Source organism: Uloborus diversus, chromosome 4 (genome assembly GCF_026930045.1).
Source record: "Uloborus diversus isolate 005 chromosome 4, Udiv.v.3.1, whole genome shotgun sequence".
Lineage (NCBI taxonomy): Eukaryota > Metazoa > Arthropoda > Arachnida > Araneae > Uloboridae > Uloborus > Uloborus diversus.
The window spans coordinates 170,247,438-170,269,026 of NC_072734.1; the positions used below are offsets into that span (position 1 = coordinate 170,247,438).

The following is a 21,589-nucleotide window of genomic DNA, read 5'->3' on the forward strand; positions in this document are numbered from 1 at the left end:
ATATTTCCTATATTTTCAAAAAAAGCAACCAAATCGTCCTATATTTTTGGAAAATGTCCTATATTTCCTATATTCCTGTTTTTTATCCAATTTATTTCTTTAAAACAACAGTAAATAAACTATCTGACTACGGATTTTTCGTCGAAAGTACGAATGCAAACGAATTTCAAATTAAAAAACGCAACTGACTAAATCCTGCAACAAGCATCTTCTCTCATTGGCTACAGTAATATGACGTCACTGTAGTGGGTGGTCTGAAGTTGGTTTTACAATTTTGCATTTGGCAACAGCCATTTGTTTTGTTTTCCAGCGAGTTTTCGGTTTCGCTGGTATATTTTTGTGTTCAGTGCAATTTCTGATCGAAATGTTCTAATATTCTTTTTGCAATCTTTTCTTTTTGTGGAATTTTATAGCACAAAATATCTGTATATTTGTGCTGCAAAGCATTGGTTATTTCCTGTTACTTCTCAACACAAAGACGGTTTTTATTTATTAATATAAACTATGTTTGTGGCACTTCTATCCCTGCAAAACGTGTGAATTGCTGTATTAATTATCAATAGATTTTACTTTGTTCATTTTTTTTTTTTTTTTGTCTATAAAGAACACTGTTTTTTCAAAAATTATTCTTTCAACTACAGGAAAGTCATTTCAGGTGTAAGTTATAATTTTGTTTGAGGGGTTTTTTTTTAAACAAAATCATTGGTAAGAATAACTAAATAATATATATGTATTATTCATTTTTTCATAGCGAAACCATTCATATAAAGTGTCCTATATTTGTCCTATATTTCTTGTGGAAAATTTCCTATATGCGACAAGTCGATCACTTCTACCCCTGTGTATGAAGATGTTATGAAATATGCAGTTTGCGAAAATCCTACTGAAGCTTGTTACTTTGGAAATTATATAAATTGTCCTGGGTTTGAAAGAGTCAAAGAAAGAATCGAAGAAGCTTTTGAATTCAACTGCGTTGAAAACATCACATATAAACAGTGGATACAAGTTGAAAAAAGAACATCTCTCGAGACATTAGTGAAAACTACTGAAGAATTCATCAATATATTTTTTGAAAATCTCCCAAAACTTCTTCACTCATTTCTTGCAAGTCAACAATCGAGCTATCTCAATGGTTAAAAGAAGGTGAATACCTTGTAATCCGCGACTTTGCAGGGAATTATTCTTTTATCCTCCAGGATGCTGCCCATAGTTTCCATTGAAACAATGCTCAAGCTACTATTCACCCCTTCACCATTTATTTTCAGGACGCTTCCACAAAAGCAGTAATGAATACATCTCTAGTAATAATTTCTGATTGCCTTGTACATGACACAACAGCAGTCAATCTTTTTCAAAAACATCTAATTTCTTTCATGCAATCTCATTATAACACAAAACCAAACTTAATTTATTACTATAGTGATGGTGCTGCTTCTCAGTACAAAAATCGATTCAATTTTCTGAATCTCTGCTACCATGAGTCAGACTTTGGTATCAAAGCACAATGGCACTTTTTTGCTACATCACACGGCAAAAGTGCATGCGATGGTGTAGGAGGCACTGTGTAAAGACTAGCAGCGAGAGCTAGTCTTCAAATGATACATAATGACCAAATTATGACTCCTCGACAGCTGTATGAATGGGCAAAAGATCACATTAAGACAATACATTTTCAATATAGTACAACCGAATTACATAAACAAGAAGAGGAGACTTTGAAAAACAGGTTAACGACCGCAAGAAGAATACCAGGTACTCAGAAACTCCATTCTTATATTCTACTGAACATGAATCACATAGAAGTCAAAATATTTTCATTTTCAAAAAATTCAAGAATAGAATATGTAAGAGCTGCTCGGGATTGTATTGAATTCGCAGAAATGGTCGGGTTTTTAATCTGCAGGTATGATGGACACTGGTGGTTAGGTTGTGTTTTAGACTGATGAAGAAAATGAAACACTTAAGATAAAATTCTTGCATCCACATGGACCTTCATATTCTTTTTACTATCCAGACGTAGAGGATATTCTGAATGTACCTGTAGATGATGTAATATCAAAAGTAGATCCCAGGATAAATCTCACATGAAAAGTTTATAACTTGTCGAAGGAAGAAATGGACAATGGTAACCAAAAGTTGTAAAAATAACGTGTCCTTCTGTAAATATTTTCGGAAACGCTACAAATTGCATTTAAGTAGTAAGTAGATATATGTTCAAAATTTTGTTTTACCATGATCCCATTGCAATCCCATTATGAAATTTTTTCCACATATACAGTGCATTAGTGGGTAAAAAATAATTTTTTTTCAGATTTTTAAAAGATACACTTTTTGAAATATTCAAGGTCAAATTATATTTTTCATGACCTTGAAATATTAATGACCCCAAACCTTATAATGTGACATATCCTATAAAAGCCCATTTCAAAAGCTTTAAAATGAAACCAAAATGAACTCTTTAGCTCCAATAGAAGCAGAGAAAATTAACTTTTTGTAATAACCAAAACCTCGTTTTTTTACATAGCCCTACACAAAAAACCGGGCAACTTAAAAATCTGAAAAAAATATTTTTCTGTATCATTTTATATATATATTCAATCCCCTGAAATTTGTTGGAATCCGTGATGGTCAAGTTGTGAGGCTCGTTGATTTGACATGGAATGACCCACTTCCTTTTTTGTAAAAGGAAGTAATAAAAGTATACTTTTTTCAAAAATCTGAAACTGAAGCATTTCAATACAAATGTCATCTTTAGATGTTGTGTACGTTATTTTAACACATTTAAAAAAAAAAAAACTACATTGATTAGTACATTAAAATGTACATAAGTGTCATCGAAACTTTGTTGGATCCATTATCTAAGACAAATTATTTGCACCAAATAATTACCAAGTTTGAGCTACATTGAATTCAGATTTTCTTCTAGGTCCTTTTTATCTGCACTGCCAATGTTACTGATACTATACCTGAACCTTTAAGGGATCGGATGGAAATGATTGAAGTTTCTGGTTATGTAGCTGAAGAAAAAATTGCTATAGCAGAAGTAAGTAATTTTGCTAATCAAATTTGTCTCTTTTGAAGTAATTTTAATAGTTGGTATGGTTTCTAAATATGTTGACTTAATTAATATGTTTAGGTGTGATTTTGTTTTCCTGATCAAGGTACAATACCAGCTGTAAAGCATGCATACAATATTTTGCCCTGATGGCTGTATGAAAGTCATTTATAACGAGGGGCTGTCAATAAATAATGGCACATTTTTTTCATAGATTCCTGTCCTCTTTGTTACGAACTGTCACACTTCACTTATCACATGTCATGCAATTTTTCATAGGCATATTGTTATAAAAAAAGTGTGTCACCCTTGAAGTGAACAAGAAGTGACTTCTTGTTGCCTCCTCCCCCTCGTTGCAAAATTGCAATTTCATGAACCTCCTTCCTCCCCACAAAGTACAACATCATTTGTGAACAACCCTTATTACTACCTATTTAATTTGGATTTTAACTATTTCCTAAAAATAGTAAAGACCACAAATGTAATTCTGCATAACCTTATTATAGTATAGATTTATTAAATTATTTTAACTGTTTTTCAATTTAAATGCAAGAAAATACATTTGGTTGAATTTTGTTTTTAATTATCTAAAAATTTATACTTTCTTAAAATGACTTTGTGTTTTTTTGAACAATAGCTTTCAATTTCATTAATACAATAATAAAGAAACTCTGTTTGGAATTGATGAATAGTTAATTGCTTAAACACTAATGAAAATATAATGTAACATGCTGCTATAACTTTTTCAGGTATGAAGACCTTCCAAGTGCCCCCATATGCAAAATTTTAAGGGGGGAGGCCTCAAAAATTTTCCCCATGGTTTAGCAGAATATTTTCCCCATGGAAACCGATTTTGGTACAGATTAGACATTAATATTTGACATTTTTAATAACTTATTCATTAATGGCTAGAAAAGAAATTTTTATACATTTTTGCAAAGAAAAAAGCACAAAAAGCAAGGAAGTTCTCATTTCTGGGGAGGGGGGGCCTGGAGCCCCCCTTGCTCTCCTATATGGGCGCCCTTGAGACCTTCTAATCATCGCTAAACACTGATTATCTGCTCAATTTGAAGATAAATTCCTAAAAATTTTTCATTATTGTTTTTATGAATACATGATTAAAAGCAAAAGGCATTTTCTTATTAAAAATTTTACCTTCCCACTGCATGTTGATTTTCATTCCTGCAGATAGTTTTCGGCTATGTGCGTAGATACTTTATATTTTTATCTCATTGTGCTTCTAATGTGCATTTCATACTATGTCATTGAAAATTTTTAAAGAAATAGGGAATATCCCATTCAGCAAACTATAAGTTTTGAAACATTTTAGAATCATTCGTTTTTTTGCTCAGAGAATAATAGAAAGTTTTTTGATGATAAAATTTTTAAAATGATTTCAAGCAGAAAAATTTTCTATGAAACTGCAGATTAAATCTCCTAAGATAATAATTATGTTATGATAACATTACTATCGCAAGGAAATTACAATAGTGCACAATATTCGAAATGACGTTGTTGGAAATAAGAGAAATATTTACTGGAGAAAAAAAAACACTTGACTCAACATTTAAAAAGTGTTGTCAATCAGCTAAGTAACATCCATAAATATCTGATTAGAGTTTTGTTCATGTTAATACTTTTATTTGAAATAGAAAGTAATCTACAAAGCAATTCAAAAAGTAACGATAATAAATTGAATAATACTGCTCGGTTAAGTAAATAATTTATTTTTTATGTACCACAAAATTTATTAAAATTGTTTTAAAATCTTATTTTGGTGCATAGCCAGCCTTCTATTTCTTTGTGTTTCGGGATTTCTCTTTTATCTGTCCTGTTGCATATTTTCATGGTTATTTCAATGTTGCAAACATTTTTCATTCTGTACCTGGGATTTCTGTATGGCAACTAATTTTAAGTCATACCATTTTGATAATGAATGGGAACAGTTCACTGATCACCATTTAATTTAGAAAAAGTTATTTTAGAGATTGCATTGTTGTTAATATTATTTTCATTGTTTAATTCATAAAGTGAATATTTACATTTACACAGACATACGTTTCTATATGTGTACACATATGCTTTAAAAGGTAAGTAAAAACAAATAACTGTTGCACTAATGTCAGTTCTGACTTTTTTTTTTTTTTGCAGCAATATTTAATTCCTCAAGCTCGGGAGCTTACCGGTGTTTCTTCAGAGCAAGTACAAATTCCTGCAGAAGTTCTGCAAAAACTTATCAAATCCTATTGTAGAGAAAGTGGTGTTCGTAACCTGCAGAAACAAATTGAAAAGGTATTTCATGCAAGATTTAAAATCTAGTGTAAACATTTTCATTTATTGGCATGAATTTGCTTTTTTCTATGGTATTTGCATAATGATATGTAATGTATATCTGTTTTTAAAAAAAATGCTTCTTATTTATTGACAGTTAATTTTACCTTTTCAGTGGAGCCCCGATTTTATGCATTCTGTTCGACCAGAGATAAATAACATACCTGGTGGGAAGGCAAAAAATTAAAAGCTAGGTTAAAACTATTGTTTAAAAATTTTCTTTTCCCGTGAACTAGTGAGAAGAAACTGTACATTTTACTTGTTTTTCAATATATAATTTCATTTGTAGCATCCATGTTTTAATAAACTTTTTTGCAAATTTGCTTATTGGTTGCTATTCACAAATAAAATTGTTTCAGACATTTTATGATTTGAATCGCTTAATCAGCTGTGGGAACATCCTCCATTATTTCTTCTTTCTTTGTCTTCATCATTATCATGGGAAGCTGGTATTAAATCCTATTTAAAAGGATTTGTGATGTGACGGGATGATAAATGCAACATCAACTTCTGAAAGATTTTCAAGTCTGCAGCTCTGGTTCTTGATTGTCCTAGAGGAAGATTGGGCAATCAAAGAAACTCTTCACACAGACAAAGGATAAGGCAGAACAAAATGAATGCCACAGCATCTTCAAGCAATGGAAAAACAAATGTAGCTAGAGGGAAGAAACAGTTTATGAGAGTCTTGTCATTGAGAAGAGATAAAATGGAGGGAGTGAAGACTTTCTTAAGTGAACCAAAGATCCCAAGTCACGTGATAGATTTTAAAGCAAAGCATTGTGGGAGAAATCCTGTTTCTTTCGCTGGTTTCACACAAAATGTCTCAACCATTCATTGTTGAGTCACGGGACTTGGATTCGCAGCCTTAGCTTTTGCTCCCTCCCTTTATATTCCTGCTCTAAGAGTCTTGTAGATGAAAAAATGATTCTGATCTGTTCGTAGAAAAACATATTATGCAGGTTTTCTGAAAAAGGGTTACATAAAATCTGAAATGTTTTATAGCAATTTTCAGGAACCAACAGAAAATGTCATCAGAAACAGGATAAGGTATGAAATGGACAATGTGAAACTGGGGCTCCACTGTATAACATTTTTTAGTTTTTTATGTAATCTATCATTTATTTTTAGTGTTAAATTTTACTTTACTAAAAAGCATTAAGCATTTCAAAATCAGCTGTTTTGTTGTATAGGCAATCTTATAGCTTTCAGTTGCTCTACTAGAACAATAAAGTAAAATATTAGTAAACTTGCAATGTGCTAAATTAAATACTAATTTTTCATGTTTTTTTATTTTTTTTATTTTTTTATTTTTTTTATTTTTTTTTACGTCACATTGACTGCTATTTGTTGGTACTAAAAATTATTTTGCTTCAAAGCTGTGTAATCAATAAAGTATAAATATAGTTTTGGTCTTCCCCAATGTAAAGATGTGAGCATTTGAATCTAAGAAAAATACTTTAATTTTTCTAATTTTAGAGTTCAATTTTTAAATTTTCTTGATATTTATTATTATTGCTGTTTTTGTTTTAATAGTTTTCTAGTTAATTTTTCCTCTTCGTGCGAAACATCACTTCGCTTCAAAAATTCTTCTTAAATTACTTTTTAACTCAAATTTCATATTCATTACTGCATTTATTAATCAAATAGTCATTTGAATATCATTTATTAGTTATCCGAGGACTTTTTGTTTACATAATGTCTGGTGGAGTATAATTTTGCAAGCTATCTGTGCAAAATTCTGAAGAAAATGTGGTTAAAATTATACTATACATTGATGGATTATAATCTGAGTAAAATTAAGTTAACCCTTCTGAAACTAATTTCTGTTCTGACTGTTTCATCTTAGATTTTGCGGAAGACGGCTTACAGAATTGTGAAAGAAGAGGTATCAAATGTTCAAATTAATGACGATAATCTCCAAGATTTTGTAGGCAAACCAGTATTCACTCATGACCGTCTGTACGAAATTACTCCTCCGGGTGTTGTAATGGGTCTTGCATGGACTGCAATGGGTATGATTTTTACTCATTCTGTGACATATGTTATTTATGCAAAATTTATGTCATGAAACTTTTAGCTAGTTGGGACAATTTAAAATTGTTGACTACTCCTTTGTGATCAATGGGGAGCTACTTCCTTTGAATCTAATTAAATCTGCAGTTTCTTATTGCATTTCTGTAAATGACATTTCATTTAAAGAAATGTTTTTTTTTGGGGGGGGAGGGGGTGTATTAAAATAGCATTTTGCTTTAGCAAAATACGCTAAAAAATATAGCTGTTATTCAAATTGACTAATCATCCTAATGTTGAATGAAATTGAAAACAGTTGTTTGAATTAGTCTCTCTCTATGTACATGAGTTTTCTGTACCATTCATAACCTGTTTCTTTTATAATGTGCAATTGTTAGTGCTCTTATAATAGTAGAATAGATGTTATTTGCAATTTCAAAACTCTTGCATGTGATTTTCATTGCAGATCTGCATTAAAATCTTTGCCCATAGAGGGCGGCTCGTAGGGGGGGGGGGACTGCCCCTTTCAAAAGTAAAGGGACCTTGCCCCTCACTTTTCAGAGTTACAAATTAATGATTTATTGAAAAATGATTTTTTTTAGGGTGGATTGGTTATATTTCCCGAAAGTAAAAGCTAAAAATTCCAAATAAATGGGCTTTGCTCATCTTATTTCATAAGAATTGAGTTTAGAAATTAAAGGAGAAAGTTTATGGTGGCCATCAAAGAGCGCCCATATGCAAAATTTAAAGGGGGGGCTGAGGCATTTTCCCCATGGTTTAGCAGGATATTTTCCCCCATGGAAACCGATTTCAGTAGAGATTAGAGTTTTTAAAATTTGACATTTTTAATAACTTATTCATTAATGGCTGGAGAAGAAATATTTTTACATTTTTGCAAAGAAAAAAGTACTAAAAGCAAGAAAGTTCTAATTTCAAAGGGAGGGCTTGAGCCCCCACTTGCCCCCCTAAATGAGCGCCCTTGTGGCCATCCATCCCAATTTTTGATGCCATATTACATTTTAAGAAGTTATTTAATCAATAATATTAAAAGCCAGTAATATAGTCCAATTTTACTTTTAAAAAAAAACCAGCTTCAGGGGTCACGCCCCCTTTTGACCCCCCACTTTTTTGGTACACCAGCCGCTTATGCCTTTGTCTATGTATTTGGCCAGTGCAAAAGTAATCATTCAGTGTAAGCTTACATTGTGCAATGTTACAGAAAAAAAAATGAAGGTGAAATAATATTGAACAAGACATGTAATGTGCTATCACTCAATCCAAAAGCGAAGAACAAAACAATAAATCTTTCCATGTGCTCTAATAAAATCTCTGAGCTGATCAGTAAGAAAAAATTTATGACAAATCAGGGGGGGTAAACTTTTTCTTGCTTTAAATTCACTCAAAATGTTGTATTTGTAGTCACACTTTTTTTTTTTTTGAAAGATGAGAAATGAAACAGTGAGAAGCAAAAGGATGTAAAATTTGGAGGTAATTGATAACTTACGATGTTTAAACGAAAAGCCGAAGGGCTAAATTTCGTAAGTCAGTCAACAATGTTACATGCTTATACAAGCAGAGATAATACCACACAGTGGAAGGTGCAGAATCAAATGTTAATGTGAAGAAATGAACATTGGAAACTTGTTAAAATCTTACCAAAAATTTATTGGTCCATAGTAACTAAAATAAATAAACTAACAAAAATAAATTCATAAGAATAAACCCTGGCCATAAGTGGAGGTGGAGTTCGCAACTCCCCAACACCTATCGGACCTAACTCACAAGAGGCTGACGAACACGAAAGAGAACGATTGGAATCATTCACTATTTATACTTGCCTCATTTGCATATGATTGGGCATCAAAGGATGCCAACCTAAAACTGAAACTTTACACGTGCCGAAAGAGTTGAGAAGTTAATCTAATTTGAATAAAGTAAATTTTATATTACATTACATTAGGAATGAGAACGCGGATAAATATCGTTTACCGATGTCTATCAGTAATCAGTACAAATGGTAGGAGAACCTCTCCTCTGATTTAAGGCAAGAGATGGTACTTGTAGCCCTGATAGCTTCTGCTCTACATCATGGTTTAGAAAAAAAAAATTAATGAAAGCCTACCTGGGATTTAAACTTTAAATGTGTTTTACTCAAAACTTGAAAGTGTCCACTTACATCCCTTTGATTTTCACTGCCTCAAATGTATCTAGTTGTTTTATCTTTCTATCATGTAGGGGAATGTGGGGCAAAGCGAAAAGGTGAAATATTTACTCTGCGTTTAGCGCCACCTATCTGGTAATATTTCAACAATGTAGTTGTATATGTAATCTATTCCAGTCAGGAGAAAAATACCGCCGGACATTAAAGCATATGATAAAACAGCCAATTTTCAAAAAATGATACTCTTACAGTAATAATTGTTGAAAGTCAAAAATTATTTTTTTGTATTGTAGAAAAAATAAAGTTCTTGTTATTGACGTTTTAATCATTAATTGAGACCTTACAATATTCAGGGCAATATTTATTTAGGTAATATTAAGCTTATTTGTGTTTTAAATATTTTGCTCAAGTAGTCGAGTTCATGCGGGGCAAAGTGAAATAGCTTATTTCGTTTACTCACTCAGTCATTTACTAAAACTGTTATGAAACGTATTGATGTATTAATTAATTCATTTGCATTCCTTCCTTTAGTAGTTCAATTATTTATTCATTCATTCTCTTATTTTCTTATTCATTCACTCTTTTACTCATTTATTTTTCTTTGTGTATTAATTAATTCATTAATTAAATTATTTGTTTATTGTTCCATTTTCTTCTCATTTATTCATGCAAAATTTTATTTACTGATTCATTTGATCAAAAATACATTTTACAATCAAATAGAAAATATTTCATTAGAAAAATATTTCATTTTTCACTTTGCTCCATGAAAAAAAAAGAGAGAGAAATTTCCACTATTTTTTGAAGGCTCAAAATTACTGCCTAAAGTAAAAAATATTGTTTCAGTGAAAGTTTTATTATAAAATACAATGTTCTTTCTTTTTATACTGTAATTTTCAAGACAAATTTCCAATTTGTTCCTTTTGAAAAAGCTCCGTCATCTTAGCCAATTCACTTTGCCCCACATTCCTCTACTTTGGTATTTAATTACATAACATGCATGTACAAATAGTATTTTGGTTTTTCAAATGGCTAAAATAAAATATCCTGATATTTATTTCTGGTATGTTGTGCAATTTAGTATGTTTATTAATTATGTGCTTAAGTTTGCTGATTACCATTTTTTTTTAAACACAAAATGTGTTACTAACTATAAAATAGACCACTCTCATAAACTTATATGGAGTATACTTTATAATTAAGAGGGGTGGGATTTCAAACTTTAAAATTTCAACAAAAACATTTCTAGTTTGGGGAGAGGATCTAAGCATAGTAAGTGAGCTGTTGTAGCATCTGGCAACAGGGTCCATGGATTGATCTGGGAGCCTCCATTAGAACATCACGCACAATGCATGAGACCATTTCTTTTCTTAATAACCTGAGAACAGAATTTGATGAACAGCCAGTTAATGTATGCCTTTGCCAATGCTCAATGGCTCTAGGAGGCCAATGGGTTTGCCATTAAATGAAACAGGAAGCTAGATATAAAGCACTATACATTCAGACAGCCCTCAATGCATACTGTGGTGGGCAGGTAAAAGGCAGTAACTGCAACTGTTTCATTTTGTTGCATTTTTGTCATCAGCTTTATTGCACAAGCTTGCTTATTTGGTTTCGGCTGCAAAAAATATCTAATTCTAACATTTCCCTATTGTTAGTATAAATCCAACACACATTTCTTCAAATATCTTGAAAGCTCATTTCTACAGAGACTGCCATTTGCATGCCCATGGCGGCATAGCTTACCTCACTTTCTCCCCTGCAATACTCCTATTGTTGCCATAGCAATGCCACTGAAGCTGCATTCTCACTTTGTGAAGCCAATGAACTTGGAATCACTCTTATATCAGATTATGCTGATTTTGGTTAAGGGTATTTATTATTGTTAATATTGCTGTTTTTTTTTTTTTTTTTTTTTTTTTTTGAGTTTATTGAACTCTTGTCAGCTGAGCTTTTCTTTTTGCAACTGATATTTATTTTACTTCACAGTTAGGTAAGCTAGACCAAACTATATGCCACATTAACGCAAGGAATGGGACTAGCTTTATCATGGTTTCTTGCTTCCAAATTGTGCCAACATTCTCATTTAGAACTTAAAAAACTGAAGGAAATAAAAAACAATTTCTAATTCTAGGAAGTTGGCCAATTTTGCAACTTCTTCTATGCAGCAATTCGTAAGATAACACATCCATACGAAACTTGATTTTGATGCAAGTGATGCATTCTTTTACTTTGAAATTTTTCAATTAAGGGGGTATTCTAGTCTAGAGGCTTGATTTGAAGGTGATTTTACGGTCTTAATAGAAAAAAAACAGTAGCTATTTTCATTATCCATTTTTATCAGTTTTTTATTGACGCTTTAAAAATATATAAATATACAGTAAAACCCCTCTAATGCGGACACTAACAGGACAATTTTTTTTGCCCACAATAGAGGTGTCCGCAGGATGGGTTTAATAATATTATTCGCATTGGAGTCGGGGAATTAAAAAATGTCCGTATAAGAGGGGTGTCCGTTAGGAGGGGTTTTACTGTAGTTGAAAAAAAATTGAAGTTGGTGGAGGCTGGAAAAGTGGGGACTCTAAAAAAGGGGATCTCCTGGTTGACATGATTCTAATCCTCCAGGTGATCTGAAACATATAGTTAAGGTTACTTCTTATTGAACAAGGATGTAAAATTGTCTGAACGTAGCCAATTTGAAAAAAAAAAAAAAAAAATTCACAAAGTGGCTTCATTTTGAAAAAAGAAGTTCAATTTTTGGCTCCTTTTTTGAACTTTTGTACTTTTAAAAAATAATAAAAATCAAAAAATACAAAAACCTCTACGTTGAGACAATTTTGATAGTACTAAGAAAGTATGTACCAAATTTCAAGTAAATTGGTGCATTATAATTTGAGATATCTTGTCAACCGTATTGAAAAAACTAGTTTCGAGAAAAACGTGTTTAAAGTTTGCAGTCTCATTTCAGCAAAAGTGTTTATTCTAACAAAATTAACTGTAACTCCAAAAATAATTTGAGTTTACATAAATCCTCTTAGAAACTTATTCTTAAAGGTCTAAACTTTGAAAATATGAAGGAAAAAAAATTGATTTTTTTGAATTTCTAGACTAGAATATCCCTTAAAAGTAATGATAATAATAAAAACTGAAAAGGTTTTTGGTTTGGAAAGAAGCAAATTGAAAATTCTGATTTTTGCAGTTATAAAAGTCATTTGATTTTTGTTTTAATATGGTGTCTGATTTTAGGTGGTTCAACGTTATACATTGAAACAACTCAGTGCAAGCCGATGTCCGAGGAAAAGAAATTTGAAGGCTCTCTGCAGTTAACTGGGCATTTAGGAGATGTGATGAAAGAAAGCGCAAATATAGCCTATTCTTTTGCCAAGTCGTTTTTGTTGGAGCAAGATCCCGAAAATAATTTTTTGCAACGAGCTCATTTGCATCTTCATGTGCCAGAAGTAAGTCGCTGTTACGTTTACTAATGTACCCCCCCCCCCCCCCGCCAATGTTTAGCCCCAAGGTCAAAATCTTTTGCTGATGCGTTTCTTGTTCTTATTTTGTTTGCAAAAATGCATTTGATTGATTCATCTTTGTATGAAAACATTGAATGTATTTTCTTCTCCTTTTTTTTTTGATTCAAACAATGAAATTTTCAGACCTGCCCCTTTCAAAAAAATGCTAATAAATACGTACTAGAAGGCGCCTAGACCGTTCGGCCGATTTTCATGAAGTTTGGCACAAAGTTAGTTTGTAGCATGAGGGTGTGCACCTCGAAGCGATTTTTCGAAACGTTTGTTTTTTTAAGATTGTGGATTTTATTATTTGGACCTTTTTTAAGAAAATTAAAATGGTGTTTCATGTATAAAAGTGCATTTTTTGGAATTTTCAACCAACAGTATGCAAGAATGAACTGCAATGCGTTTTTACTGTATTTTAATGCATTGAAACCTGTATAAGTTGATCACTTGCGGTACATTTCTTTAGTAGTCAATCTAAACAGGTTTTCAACTTATAGAGGTTGAATTATATAATTTAGATCTAATTCTGTGCCTGAAAATAGCGGTCAACTTAGACAGGTGGTCAACTTACAAGGGTGATCAGCTTTACAGGTTTTACTGTATATCTTTTTCTGGTATTTGAAGATTCTTGTTTCATGAAGTATTTTTTACTTTTATTTTATGCATTTATTTATTTCCATTTTCACATGAAAAAAAATATATAAGGTAATGCACTAGTAGTGGCCACAGTTAAGCATATTTTATGTCTTTTTTAAACCGTGGGTCTACAATATTAATTCCAATTTTTTAGCTCAATAAACGTATTATAGCCCAACTATTCCTGAATCATCCCATTTCCTAAAAATGCCAGAATTTAAATTTTTTCAATTTTTTATCCATTTTTTCCCAAACTTCAAATTTGACCCAATAGTGGCCACTCCGAAATCTGAGATTTTCAGTAGTGGCCATCTGACATCCTTTCCTTAGAATTCACATTACTCACTTTAAATTCAAATAACTGATGGATAAAATTGATTCAATATGATAGTTACATTAAGAACCAATATATTAATCATATTTTTATTGTACATTTCTTTCTTCAAAGTACATAAGTACTTAGGATAAAATAAAAAAGTTTTTAGTAGGAAATTTGTATTAGTATTTTTTTTACGCTAATGTAAAAAATAAAGTAAAAGAAAATGAATGTACTTATATAAGTATTCTACATATGAACTTTGGTAAGTATGAACTGAATAATTATTATCACTACGAAATCTTTACTAGTAAAAAAGCTGAAAGTCTGTCTGTATATCTGGATCTGTGTCTGTCTGGATGTCTTTGACGCGCATAGCCCCTAGACCGTTCGGCCGATTTTCATGAAATTTGGCACAAAGTTAGTTTGTAGCATGAGGGTGTGCACCTCGAAGCGATTTTTCGAAAATTCGATTTTGTTCGTTTTCTATTTCAGTTTTAAGAACATTTTCCCGAGCAAAATTATAAGATGGACGAGTAAATTTATACCAAGTTATCATAACGTGGAACCGTAACATGGGCAAGCCAATTGCCGAGAAAGTCACCATACCTTATTTGTAAATACATAGGCAAACCAAAAGACATATTAATTTTTCTACTACGGGCAAAGCCGTGCAGGTACCACTAGTTCATAAGAAAGTAGTAAGTACACAATTCAATATAATTCTAGGACAATTTGTTTCCTACAACTTACCAAGGTATATCAATGGATATAGGAAATTGGTAGCATAAGTTTTCAATACTACTAAAGGCAGGGTGTCCATGCACCTAGAAAGTCATAGATTTCGACTATGATCAAAAATGGTCATGGAAATTCATGATTTTCGGCAAAAAGTGCTCAAAAATCATGGAAATTGACAATTGGTCATGCATTTTTGAGTTCAAGAACATGCATATTTATCAAATTCAGCACATTAGCTTAAACTTACGCATCTTGGCCATTTTTTACGCTATAACGTGTTAATCCCAATTTTTCACACATTTCTAAATCCGATTGCATCCGCTTCTTTAATACTCGCTCATTTTTCTTTTCCTTGTGATTACCTTTTGGACATTTATAATTATGTATTTAGCATTATTTTTAACCCTCCTTATATGTCTTATTGTGTAGTTGATGACTTTTAGAGTTCTAATTTTGCCGATCGCATTCGATGCAAAAATTTTAAGTCATTCGTGTTGATTCAAGAGATTCATAAAAATTATCATTAATTCTCAGCTATGTCTTAAGTTAATGAAGATTTTAGAAAATAAATTTGGTCTGAAGAATTAATTACGGACGTTTTGTACATCGATAAAATACAGAAATCAGGGAATTTTCGAAGGTAAAATTTTTAAAAAGTCCGTAAATGTTACATATTTCACAACTTCGAAAATTTTACAACATTTGTAACCTATCATAAAACTTTGGCGGTAAATATCTGGTATTGTCTGATAATTTTTTTTTTTGAAGTACTTTAATATTTTATTTTTTTCTGATTATTTATGCTATTTATTGTAAACATGATTTTAGTAACTACTAAATTATTGCTAGTCACAGATAATTTAGAAAACTGCTAGTAGTACCATGCTCCTATTTTTTATTCGGTAAGCTTTGAATTTTTATCCGGAAAACTGATAATTTCCCCCTTCCCAAAAATTTGAACTTTGGGCGTCCCTGACTATTAGCAGTCATAAATAAATAGGAATCAATAGATTATAAATTGCAAAACACATACTTACTGACATGATTTAGAATACCAAAGAGAAAAATTGTTCCATAAACAAGTGTTATAACTGGGAATTTTATATATCATGCCTTTTTCTAATTTTACTGTGTGTGACTTACTTCTAACAAGTGTTTTACCTTAAAAAAATTTGTATTTTATGATTGCTTAAATCTAAAAAATTAAAAATTATCTGCTTTGCTTAGAAAAGGGATAACTTCGATCAAGCATTATGCCCTTCCCCCTTCATTTTTTTCCTGCTCAGCAAGCAAGTTGCAATCTCTCTCTCGGTTCTAGTAGAATTGTTTTGTTAGAAATAGAATTTCTACAAATATCTCTACACTTACTTTTGCCCAGGTAACTGAACTTCAAGATAATCAACCGACGCCTGTTCGGACCAACGATCCGAGTGAATCGGAAGTGAGTGATCGGATCGGAAGGGTGACGTAACAGACTCCCGCCATTGGCTTAGCAGGGAGGCGTCTCTGCCACTTGGTGCATCCTCATTGGTTGCGTGGACGTGAGGGCATTGATGTGAATAATGATGAGGACAGACTATTTAATAGCGATCGGAGCTGAGATTCGCTCTCTCTTTTTTAAGACTCGTTCGGTGATGTCTGTCCTGTAAAAGGTAGCTAGGGTAGAGCTCGTATTGTTCGGCGGATTGCCGACTGTGCTTGGCTGATCGTAGTAATAGATTAGCGAGCCGTATTAGGATGAGCTTAACTTGCTAGTCATATTTAATTAATCTTTTTTACCTTTGGCTTCAGTTATGTTTATACAATTATATTTACCTTTTTCCACGTGTTAATAAATTTTAGTTATTTTTAAAGAAGTCTCTTCATCAGTCATTCACAGAAAGTAGATGAAATGTTAGTTCTTTCACTAACTCTGCAAGAAGTATTACAGTTAACAGGTGGTATCATTCATCAATGGTATCAAGATGTAGTCGGAATTCCGACGTAAGACACGATTCCGAATGGTTTAAGGTGTTTTACTGAAGGAATATTTCTCCCATAAAGCTCAAATGGTGTTTTTCTTTGACCCGAATGGCAAACTCTGTTCCAGGTGTAAACGAAGTGCAACATTGCATCTGGCCAAAACTTTTTATCTAGACCGCTTTCCTCAAGCAATACAGTGGCCCCATTAGCAACTACCCTGTTAAATACTTCACTGACACCGTTCTGTTCTGGACAAAAAGAGTTTGTTAATTCGTGAGAAATACCAGAATTCTTACAAAACTGTTGAAATTCATTATTGACATATTCCCCTCCGTTATCAGTTCTTATAGCTTTCACTTTACTTCCTAAAAATCTTTCAGCCCTCCTAATATGCTGAATAAGGATACCAGTTACTTGCCTCTTTTCTCTGATCGGATACAGCGAAACTCGTTTGGAATAGTCATCAATGACTGACACGAAGTATCTCTCCCCATTTCTTCCTTTTACGGGATATGGTCCCCAAACATCAGAATAAATTAAATCAAGAGGTTTTTCAGATTTAACTTTATTAATGGGTTTGAAGGATACCCTCTTAAATTTTCCCAATTTACAATCTTCACAATTAAATTTCCCCCCTTTGAATTTCGGCAAACCCCGTACACTTTCTAAGTTGCTGATTTTCTTTATACAATCAGCATTTACGTGGGCTAATCTTTTATGCCAAATTTCTAAGGATTCAACATTTGAAGATTCAACATTAACGATATTACGAGAAAAATGACTAGAGTTTTGTTTATCCTTCAAATTTACGTTATCATGACTAGACTTTGAATGTTGAAAACATTTATCAACATTTTGGGGTTTTACATAATATATACCATTATTTAAAAAGGCTTTAAAAATAACACCTTTCTGGTCTGATACCGTCAAAATACCATTTTTAGCTTCAAATTTTGCCCCACCTTTATCAAATTTAGATCCCGAAATTAAATTTCGTCTCAATTTGGAGGAGTAAAGTACATCTTTTAAAACAATTTTTCTTTTACCAAATCTTAAATAAATATCCCCCTTTCCCTCAATCGGGAATGTTTTACCTTCAATGGCTACAGCCATTTCTTTGTTACTTAATTCTACAAAGTTCTGAAAAATGTCTCTGTCCTTTGAGAAGTGGTGGGTGGCGGCACAATCAAAGATATATGAACTGGATCTATCCATTAGACAGTTTGCCTCACTTAAAAAGAAATCTTCATACTCACAAAAATCAGCCGATGGAGAACGGTGGTGGTCATCACTTCGCCGTTGAGAACCGCGCCTTTTCCATCTCGAACGACCTCTCCTTGGACTTAAGGGACGACTCTTTGCTTCAGGACAATACCTCTTGATATGACCAGTCTTTCGACAACGGAAACACGTTACGCTTTTGTTGTAGTCCTTGTTTACTGCGAAAGTTGTCTTGGCTTGAATGTCAAAATCATCATTCCTCAAAGATAGACGATTTTCCTCAGCTACCAGGTCGGACACAATCTTTGAAAAAATGAAATCTTCATCACTTCTCCGCAGTATACTCTGGACAATTCCGTCGAAACAGGATGGGAGGTACCGGAGCAGTTGGAATGACAGAAATTCCTCTGAAAATGGGGTCTTGAACTCCTTCATACGATCGTAAATTCTCCTCAATCTGGCTGCGAATACGTTGATTTTCTCGTTTTCTTCCATCCTAGATGAGGTTAACTCCGAAAAGAGCTTCATCTTGATACTTCTGTTGTCTGGAAAGTAGTTTTCCCTCAATTGGTTCCACGCTTCGTGGGGATCTTCGGTATTCTCAATAATTTTCCTGAATTCATCTCCGACGTGTAGATATATCACAGCAACAGCAGATTGTCTCCTAGCTTCGAAATTTGCGACGTCTTTCGCGGTAACCCCTCTATCCGTGCTAATTTCGGGCTTGGTCTCTTTTCCAGTGACGATATTCCATAGATTCCGGTCGATGAGAACAAACTTCATATCACTGCACCAAGAAGAGTAGTTGTCGTCTTTCAATTTTTCTATCATTATGCTAGAGCACGCCATTCTCTAAAAATATAATTCCAAAAATCTTCGGCCCCTCCTTCACCAACAGTCTCAATTTCTCACAGAAAGCAAGGTTTTGAAAAAAAAAATTTGCGCGTGAAATGTCAGTTATGGCAGGAATGGCCCATAACCATCTTGATACCATTGATGAATGATACCACCTGTTAACTGTAATACTTCTTGCAGAGTTAGTGAAAGAACTAACATTTCATCTACTTTCTGTGAATGACTGATGAAGAGACTTCTTTAAAAATAACTAAAATTTATTAACACGTGGAAAAAGGTAAATATAATTGTATAAACATAACTGAAGCCAAAGGTAAAAAAAGATTAATTAAATATGACTAGCAAGTTAGTTAAGCTCATCCTAATACGGCTCGCTAATCTATTACTACGATCAGCCAAGCACAGTCGGCAATCCGCCGAACAATACGAGCTCTACCCTAGCTACCTTTTACAGGACAGACATCACCGAACGAGTCTTAAAAAAGAGAGAGCGAATCTCAGCTCCGATCGCTATTAAATAGTCTGTCCTCATCATTATTCACATCAATGCCCTCACGTCCACGCAACCAATGAGGATGCACCAAGTGGCAGAGACGCCTCCCTGCTAAGCCAATGGCGGGAGTCTGTTACGTCACCCTTCCGATCCGATCACTCACTTCCGATTCACTCGGATCGTTGGTCCGAACAGGCGTCGGTTGATTATCTTGAAGTTCAGTTACCTGGGCAAAAGTAAGTGTAGAGATATTTGTAGAAATTCTATTTCTAACATGTTTCTCCTCTTTTTGTACTAGCGCGCCAAATTCCTGTTTTCTTTCTTTTTTTTTAACAACAAGCTATTTAATAATTCCCCCCCCCCCCATGATATGCGCCCCTAGGGCAGGGCGAATTGCCTAGTGGATAGCCTGTTGAGTAATCCGGGCCTGTCCATAGAACAGGTAAAGGCACTAGCGGCGCCACAGTGAAGCATATTTTTGTGACTTTTTTAAACTGTGGGCCTACACTATCAATTACCATATTTGAAACTCAATGAGCATATTATAGCCCTTCTCTTCCTTAATCGTCCCATTTTTCGAAAATGCCAGAATGTCAATTTGTTCAATTTTTTTCAAACCTCAAATTTGATCCATCAGTGGCCATTATATAATGTACATGAGTCAGCAGTGGCCACTACTAGATCACACAATAATATTATGTCAGAAATGAGGCAGGTTTTTATGTAAAGAGATTACAACATATTAAAAGGAAAATTGAGTTGATTTATGAAAAACCTTCCTGATTCAGGCCAATGATAGTGGCCACTTTAGAATTTCCCGACTTTTTTGGTACCAGTAGTGGCCCGGGTAAACTGTCAGCAAAAAAGCAACTATTTCAAGTTGAAAACGCTCCAAACATGATCTTTCACATTTCATAACATGGTTACAGCTCTAAAAATATTATTTTTGAGCATTGTTCTATTCATAATACGACACAATGTTTATATACCTCGTTACGGAGAAGCGTTAGAAGACAGCTGAAAAAACATCGACAATCCAGGCGACCGTATTAAATAGTTGATCAATTTTCCATGATGCTCTACCTACTCCTCCTTGAACTGCCCACTACACTATAGCCTGAGGTCTACCTCCTGCAAGTTTGAATCCACTGGGACCCCTAGAATCCTTATTTTTAAAATATAAACCTTAAAGTGGCCACTACTGGTGCATTTACCTTAAATGTATTGAAACAATATTGGAAACTTTAGCTTCATAAAAAATAATAGAAAAATAGCATAGTAAAATTTCAAAGCATGGATCAATGCAGTGACCGACATTGCGCATCAGTATATCTAATAAACCACAGACACTTGACGACAGACTCCATTCTAACATTGGAGAGAGAAATACTAATGAATGAGACCGATTCTTTGAATTGAACATGGATAAGTAACTCCATCTGATAGTAAATTTTTAGTTCCAAAACTGAGACGCGAATATGCGTCGATCGGCCCACAGCGTAGGATTTGCCGTAATGCAGGGAAGCGTTGTTCGTCTCTTAAGAGCATCTAGCGCTCACGCATATTCGCGTCATTCGTCCTGAAAGAGTTAAAAAGCATATAGAAGAAGTTAAGCAATGTAATGATTCTCATTTTGTATTTCATTATTTTCATAAGTTAAAAGAGTATTCTTTTTTCTTACAATTTTACTGTTTTCGTCTTTGGGGATTCTTTTCTTCTTTTTTAAATTTTCTTTTTTTTATGACATTTAAACAGTACGATTTTCTGTTTCTTATAATTGATGTGCTACACATGAAGTTTTTCTTTTAATGGGGAGGAAAAGGTAACACACTATTTTCATTAATTTTTATTCTATAAAAAATATTTTTTAAAATTTTTTGTTTAATTTACTTGAATGTTTGAAGCATTAGAGTAAAACGTTGTTTTCAATTATGTGTTTTTAGGGTGCTGTACCTAAAGATGGTCCTAGTGCTGGATGCACAATGGTTAGTGCACTGCTGTCATTGGCATTAAAAAAATCTATTAAACAGAACACTGCAATGACTGGTGAAATTTCACTGACAGGCAAAGTTTTGCCAGTGGGTGGGATTAAAGAAAAATCCATTGCGGTAAGTAGTTACCTTTTCAAGTATTTTTAGACACTTTTATGTCTGTATCTTCCTCCTCACACTTTCATCCTTTCAAAAAACAAAAAAAAAAAGAAAAATTATTTTGAATTTTGACATCTTGAATTCAAATTATGTTTTTCGCAATCACGAATGTGTGTATGTAGGCATGTGTGTAAGGGGTA

At 33.1% G+C, this 21,589-nt stretch overlaps 1 protein-coding gene across 1 annotated transcript in view; it reads left to right on the forward strand.

The window, feature by feature from the left end:
* LOC129221453 (lon protease homolog, mitochondrial-like) overlaps positions 1-21,589 on the forward strand; it is a 66,108-nt gene that overhangs the window by 39,961 nt on the left and 4,558 nt on the right. The window contains exons 16-20 of the mRNA XM_054855934.1: positions 2,927-3,043; positions 5,207-5,347; positions 7,233-7,398; positions 12,804-13,015; positions 21,243-21,407. Of these exons, the coding sequence (XP_054711909.1) occupies positions 2,927-3,043; positions 5,207-5,347; positions 7,233-7,398; positions 12,804-13,015; positions 21,243-21,407 (801 nt within the window). The remainder of the gene's footprint in view (positions 1-2,926; positions 3,044-5,206; positions 5,348-7,232; positions 7,399-12,803; positions 13,016-21,242; positions 21,408-21,589) is intronic.